At 41.1% G+C, this 7,768-nt stretch overlaps 1 protein-coding gene across 2 annotated transcripts in view; it reads left to right on the forward strand.

Moving 5' to 3' along the window:
• Positions 1-7,326, forward strand: part of il21r.1 (interleukin 21 receptor, tandem duplicate 1) — a 55,281-nt gene extending 47,955 nt beyond the window's left edge. Inside the window, exon 9 of one of the 2 annotated variants that reach the window (XM_062533281.1) lies at positions 5,699-7,326. In XM_062533281.1, the coding sequence (XP_062389265.1) occupies positions 5,699-6,307 (609 nt within the window). In that variant the 3' untranslated portion in view covers positions 6,308-7,326. The remainder of the gene's footprint in view (positions 1-5,698) is intronic. The other variant, XM_062533280.1, reaches the window with a different exon arrangement.
• The last annotated feature ends 442 nt before the right edge of the window (positions 7,327-7,768 follow it).

Raw genomic sequence — 7,768 nt, forward strand, 5'->3', positions numbered from 1 at the left:
AAAATGACATGCTAGCAACAATTTCCCTCGTGTACTCACCGGAGATTCTCAGGCTTAATCCAAACGAAAAATACAAAGTGAAAACAGCAGTTCACAATAACTAAGCTTCTAGCCACTGTAACTGACTAATATCTAAACTGAAAACGATTTTGTTAAACTTGTAAAAGGTGTATTTATCTCTATTTATTTATCTCGGTTCTTCATCAACGATTGTCTTCATGCGAGGGAAAAAAGGTAAAGAGGTCGTTGATCTTCTCAAGCTACACTACGAAGGGTGGCTCAGCCAATAACATTAGGCAGCGCCATCTAGAGGAATGGAGAGTTACTGCAGTTGCAGTAATGTTGGCCCTGTGCATTTTAGGTGGGCTACAAAAGGAAAAAGCAACGTGGTTTTATGCACCTAAACAATGATCAGTGATCACCAAAACTCTCTCATATATTACTTCTCATAAGCACATAAAACTCTCAAAAAATTTAAAAATTAAGAACGTTATCTGACATTAAGCATTGTTAGGCCTATGGCTTAACGTGGAATAAGGTTGGAAAACAACGACCAATGATCACTAAATTTCTCTCTCATATTACCTCTCATAAGCACATAAAACTCTCAAAATATGGAACCCAAACTCCAATAATGATGGACATTATCTGACATAAATGTAACACACACTTTTTATGTAGATGTAACACGCACAAGCCTTCTTAAACTGCATGCTTTAGAAAGTTAACGTAATGGAGATGTTCAAAATAAATAGCCTACTTTTTGGCTAGCAAACAGAGGCACCCCCATTTAGCTAATGGCAAACTGTCCTAAACATTGAGTTTGTTTTAGTGACTGAAGCATATCCGAAGTTAAGCAGACACTGTTGTTTCATTGAAAGAAGGTAATAAGCATTTCTCTCCCTCTCCATTGACCAAAACTTTGCCCTGGCATAGTTTGGCATCTGCCATTCTAAAGCGTGTGAATGTTTTTATCCATGTGGGCCACGAGCTTAGTTCAAAGTCGAACGGATAACTTTTGTTATTAGCTTACTTCTTCCTTGGTTGTTACACATTCCAGAGCGCCACTACATGGCGATACCATGCCATTACACCGCCAAGCGAGAAACATAAACGCCTCCTGTATCCAGACAGATCACTCCCAAACTTTAATAGTTTCTTCCTTGGGTCATTTCAGAGCTTTCCATGAAAATTTCATCGAAATCCATCCATCACTTTTTGAGTTATCTTGCTAAAAAACAGACAAACAGACAGACAAACATACAAACAAACCCTGATAAAAACATAACCTCCTTGGCGCATAGCTGAAAGGCTATTTTATGAGCGCATGAGGCTTGGGGATATGGAAGAGTGCACACACCCTACTTCTTTCATCAGCAGGAGCGCGCAGCCCGAATATAATTAAATAATATTTGTCCGTTTCTCGGTTTTAGGTTCCTGTATTGGTCAGCAAAAAGTATCCTTCATAGCATAACAACATCCACATGCAATAATACAACAACAACGTCTAACAGTGACCTGCCCAGTTAGACAACATTACACAGCCCTATGGCTAAGTTACCTTTAGTTTTGTTCTAGCGTACCTTTAACGTCTGGCATTAAACAGCTGTAGCGTTCTGACAATTGTCTACCTTCTTATTGCTCATCTGGAATAACTCCTCATGCCTCCATCCTTTCTGTTTTGTTTGTTTAAAAGAATTTGCGATATCCATGATGAGCAGGCTATTGAGTTAGTGAATTAACTTCACATTTTGTGCTGATAGCCGAGTAAAAATTGGAGACCTGGCCCTGGTCGTGGATGGCTGCTCCATTTCCCCATCATCTGAGGTGCGCAACCTGGGTGTTATCCTTGACTCCACTCTCTCCTTCCGGTCTCACATTAACAACGTCACCAAGTCTGCCTTCTACCACCTCAGAAGCATCTCACGACTTCGGTCCTCACTCACACCCTCAGTAACCGAGACACTCATCCATGCCTTCATAACCTCCCGCCTGGACTACTGCAATGGTGTTCTGTCTGGACTGCCCACCAAGGCCCTTAGCAGACTCCAGTATGTTCAGAACTCAGCTGCCAGGGTTTTAACCCACACAAAGCCTTGGCAGCATATCACTCCCGTTCTCCAACAGCTTCATTGGTTGCCAGTTAAGTCACGCATCGCCTACAAGATCCTCCTGCTCACCTACAAATCTCTCCATGGACTCTCACCTCAATACCTCACTGATCTCCTCCACCCCTACACTCAGTCACGCTCCCTGCGGTCCTCTGATAAGGACCTGCTGGCCATTCCCCGCACCAGGTTGCGGACTTTTGGGGACAGGGCTTTTTCTGTCAATGCTCCCACACTCTGGAATACCCTACCACTCCATGTCCGCTCTACCCCGTCCCTGTCCATGTTCAAAAAGCACCTCAAAACATTTCTCTTCACAAAGTCCTTTGACCCCTAACACCCCCCCCCCCCCCTCTCTCATTTGTTAAGCGACCTTGGGTATTATGAAAGGCGCTATATAAATCCAAGATATTATTATTATTATTATTATTAAAAGAAAACAACAAGTAGCCTAGTTGCGCGCCTGCGTGCGTAATCTCTCCTGTTCAAATGAAATGTGTGTGCGTGGATATAGCGCTGCATTAGGTTAATTTTGATAACGTGTTGACTGACTTTTTCTTAAAATAGAAAATTGTAAATGTAAATTGTAATTGTAAAGCCTGATGGCAGGCAGCTAATGGGATGCTGTGCATATTGGGAGGGTATGGTATGGCATGCCAATTTGGTGTGAATACACACACACACACAAGGGAAATTTAATAATGATAATGATAGATAGTGAGAACTGGCTTCTGGCTACTGCTGCGGCTGCTGCGTTCATTCTGAAATCAATCCATTTATGTCATAAGCCCCGAGAGACCCTAGGCTAGTGCCTAACCCCCCCCCCCCCCCCCCCAGCTTGCTTTTTTAAAACGGTAACTATACGTTGATTTGATTTCATGAAACAAAGGCATAGCAACAACAAATGTAACGATGTATTCATAGATAATCATTCTTCCGCCAAGAAATATTTCCTCCATATGAATGGTTGCCATGCAACATCGAGACGCAACCACTTTAACTTTTGTGCAAGTTGTGGTAGTGCAGTCAAGGGTCAAGGTCAAGGTGTAGGTTTGTGTTGGATTTTCTAACAGCATCGAACGCGATTCAGCCAATCATCATCAAGGACCAGAACTATCCGTGTTAGAAAACAATATTCACACATCATGTAAACTGCTCACAAAAAGTAAGGAAACTTGACTTTGGCCCATTATATCTCCCCTTTAGTAATACCAACCAGTAAAGTGTTTCATATCATTTTTATCGTTGATTTGTCACCTTTACAATGAGATATAGTTCGTAAGCATAGGGCAATCATGGAATGAGCAATACAGCCAAATGTCTGAGTAGTGCCAACGAAAAATGTGCCAAAATGGCCAGTAATAGGGTTCTGCTGCCAGACATCTCCTTTTGGGCTTCAAGTGCTACCAGGTGAGTTTAGATACCGGGATGAGATTCTGGAGCCAGTGGCAATTCCATATCTCCAGAATATGGGACCAAATGCCATCCTCCAGGATGACAACGCTCGCCCCCATAGAGCTGGGATCATCAGAGAGTACCTCTAGAATTTGGGGAGTGGAGAGGATGGAATGGCCTGCCGTGACGTGAGTCCAGACCTCAACCCAATTGAACACTTGTGGGATCAGCTTGGGCGTGCTGTACATGCCAGAGTCACCAACAGAACCAGGTTGGCTGACTTAACAGATCCTTATCGAGGAATGGAATGCCATCCCACAGCAGAATGTAGCCAGGTTGGTGACCAGCATGAGAAGAAGGTACCAAGCTGTTGTGGCTGCATATGGATCCTCTACACGCTACTGAGGACCCTGACACTGAGTATAAAATGAACAAATGTATGCCTAACATGTGTTGTTTTCCTCATTTCTGTGGGAGAGTGCAATCGTCAATGCTTGAAGTAACAAAGGTGAATTCCAACAGCATAACAGGCCATTTTGGCACATTTTTCGTTGGCACTACTTACACGTTTGCTTGTGTTGCTCATTCCGTGGGAGCCCAATGCTTACAAGCTGTACCTCATTGTAAAGGTGACTAATAAACGATGAAAATGACATAAAACACTTTAGTGATTGGTATTATTAAAGTGGAGATATAATGGGCCAAAGTCAAGTTTCCTTACTTTTTGTGAGCGGTTTACATTATTTTCACAATTTTCCAGCATAAAATTTGGGAAGTAACTTGCGCGATTGACTTGCGACAATGCCCATTTGATCCTGAGAATAGAGCCCAAACTGTTAATAGGGCAAACTGAACTTCTGCCACACTCTGAGAAGGTCATATCACTTGTGTGCAGGTAGGAACACTGCATACACACAATCCAACTTGTTAAAGTGCAATACCCAGCATCTATGATTATATGAAGGTGTTTTAGTGCCTGTGGCATGGGTATCTTGCATATTATTGTGTTAATTTGTGTGTTGGTTTGCGTTTTGGTAAGCTACTATTATGGTATTTACAAACCCGAAAATAAGCATACCATTTATTAGTACTCAGTTCTGCTGCACCCAGTCTGTGGAATCCTCTCCCTGACCATCTAAGGGCACCACAGACTGTGGATTCTTATTTTATTATTATTATTAATTTTTTTTTTTAAAGGCCTGAAGACACATCTTTTTTAGAAAGCCTTTAGTTAATATCCTTTTATCTGTTTTTATATGCTGGTTTCATCTTATTTTATATGCTAGTTTTAAATTCTTTTATGATATTACTTTTATCCTCTTTTTTGTGTGTGTGCATTGGAACACTTTGAGATCATTGATTTGATGTAAAGTGCAATATAAATAAAATGTATTATTAATATTAGTAGTAGTAGTACTGTGGCTAAGGCAGGTGGCTTGTCAATCAAACATTGCAAGTTCCAAGAAACGTGAAATAACGTGGAAATAACTCTACTTAATAATACGGTGGAACTATTATTTAAGCTGACGTCATGTTCCTGGTCTCTCGATGTAAAGCAATTATATATATTTAGGGGTCTAACCTATTGCTGTGTGTCATAGCCTTACTCTTACTCAAAAGTGACATGGGGAGGTAAGATGCGAACTCTGACTCGCTACAGCTGACCCACAAAATAGACACATTTCTTTTGATAATTTGTGATTTATCTAGACCATATATTTTTTTTTATCACAGATATTTAACACAAATAATGGCATAATTGGCCAGCTTAAGTAAACTGTTTTATATGCTTGCAGTAGGTTTATGTTTTTGCCTGATGGCCATTAATCACTTACTGTAGGGTCTAAATTAGAATTGTGTCGACACAGACTGGCTGTGGTAGAGAATTTCTAGGGGGTGGAGTATTATACGTTGCCAATTACTCCACCAATGAAATGAAGCGCCGCATCAACAGCATTGTTGGAACTACGGTGCTCGAGGTAGCGAATTGCGACACAGATACAATGCTTTCTAGAAACAGGTGTAACACTCGTTATTTGCATGGTGTTTTAGCAACGCCATTGCTAACTTTTCTAGAAACGCACCCCAGCTTAGTGAGGTATGTGTTGTAAGCAAAAAATGTGATTTGTAGTATTTAATATTGGAACACATATGATTTGTAATCAGTTTGCCCTTGTGTTTCTTACTTATTTCAGAGATGGGTTGGGCCAGTCCTGATCTTCAGCAACTTTGACCTCCAGGAGAGGACCTCCCTAAAAGTGATGTTTGAGAAGAATTTGGTACCTTCCAACCTGCATGAGAAGAAGACAGAGGACCTTTGCAACAGTGTGAATATTCAAGGCTCCAGCAACTTGCTCTTTTTGCAGGATCATAACTTCACTAATTCCCTTGGTGTATTAGGAAACTCCATCACTGGCAACAGCTCTGCACGACATATCTCCATTGATACAGTTACTATATCTGAGGAAGAGGTTGCTAAAAAAATGCTACCAGAGCAAAGTGAAACAAAAGTCATCATGAAAGGGGGAGATAGCAATGAGCACTGGTTAAACCATGTGGAAAACGTTGATCTTGAACATATCTCACTGGATTCATTTAGCTCCCTTGAGTCTTATGAGGATGGATACCCACCTATGAGACTTGATCTTGACACAGTTGATAGTGGCTTCCTTGAGTCCAACTGCAGTAGCCCTATCTTTGACCAGGGTGAACAGACAGAGACTGACCCACTGAATACAAGAGAGGTCTCCCATTCAAGCTATGTAAAACAGTGGATTGTGCACACTGTGGATAGTAGCCTGTGAGTCTCTTTAAAAGGGTGTGGCAGTGAGCACTGATACACAAAGTCGAACATAGAACATATTTAGTCTATCACTTGTGAAAATTAAAGGTATACTATGCAACGTTTTTCAGTTAATCAAATCGTTCCATACTGTTATATATGATTAAATGAGTCATTACCGGTCGAACAGTGTTTTATTCGGCCGCCCTAGTGGGCTGTAGCGATAGAACCACGCTTGCAACTTCAGGAGACCTCGGGCACGCACCCGCTCTACTCCAGGAAGTGTCATGTAAAGTCTCATGAAAAGGCACGGCAGACTGACCGATTGAAGAGTTTTGTAAAATACACGCTAAAGCTGTAGGGGAAGCTCTGCCGACAAATATGCAAGCATAAAACGAGCGAAAACGAAAAGTGAAAGCGAAACCGGCGATGAAATCGCCAATCCTGCATAGTATACCTTTTAAGTGGTCTTTGTGTAATGTCATGTAGGCCTACTGTATATTAAATAGCCTTAGTGTCTCAATTTGCCTAGTGTGTAATGTAAAGGTTTCTTGTAGCATACTTCAAGCATATTATGTTTATGATATCAGTGGCGGACGATGGCTAGCATTTTCAGTTGAAAATAAACATTATTACAGCTTTATTGAAATGCATACCTGTTCACAGACATCATCTTTTCACCAAAGCCATAGCCTAAGCTATTACTTGACCACAGTTTACTAGATTGTCAATGAAATGTTATAACCAGTGGTGGTGCAGTTGGGAGGAGGTAATGAGGCGAGGTGGAATAAGATATGCCACGTCTGTTACTTCATGAGCCTGAGCTCTAGACCAACTGATCTTTCGAACTCATGCTGCTTTGAACACGTCCAGATCATCTGAACATGTTATAAATTAAATGTTAGAGTTACAATAATATGAAATAACTGAGAACAATCATCCATGAAAAAGATATGCAAGTCCTTCCAAACTAGGGCTAAGCAATTCATCTAATTTATAAATTAATCTTGATTATGACCTCCAACAATTATGAAAATAACATAATCAAAATCTAATGATTATTTTGCTACATTCAGTTTCATAACAATGCTCTCCTTTTGACTTGAGTTGTTGTGTGTATTATGCTTTTACATGTATTTTTTCCTGTTGGATTATATTTAAAATTAAATTTTTAAAAAAAGTTTAAAAAAAAAAGACATTTTGAATATGGATGATAGTTCCTAGCCTCGCGAGCCATCCACGTACTTCCGGCCAAGGATTGCCTCCACTACGAGTCTGGCCGTGCTCCTCTGTGGAGCATTCTGCTCGGTAGAATTGTAACAGACGACCCCCTCCAGAAAGCAGCCAATAAACGAAGAGACGGGTTGGTGGGGGCGAAAGGGGGAGGGCGCTCGTGACGATGACGTTAAACGCCTGCGCTATGTTGTTATGAGTAACTATCGCCGATTGGGTGAGAGCTGTCCAATCAATTCAAACCAGAACT

This window comes from Sardina pilchardus, chromosome 3, assembly GCF_963854185.1.
Source record: "Sardina pilchardus chromosome 3, fSarPil1.1, whole genome shotgun sequence".
Taxonomy (NCBI): Eukaryota; Metazoa; Chordata; class Actinopteri; order Clupeiformes; family Clupeidae; genus Sardina; species Sardina pilchardus.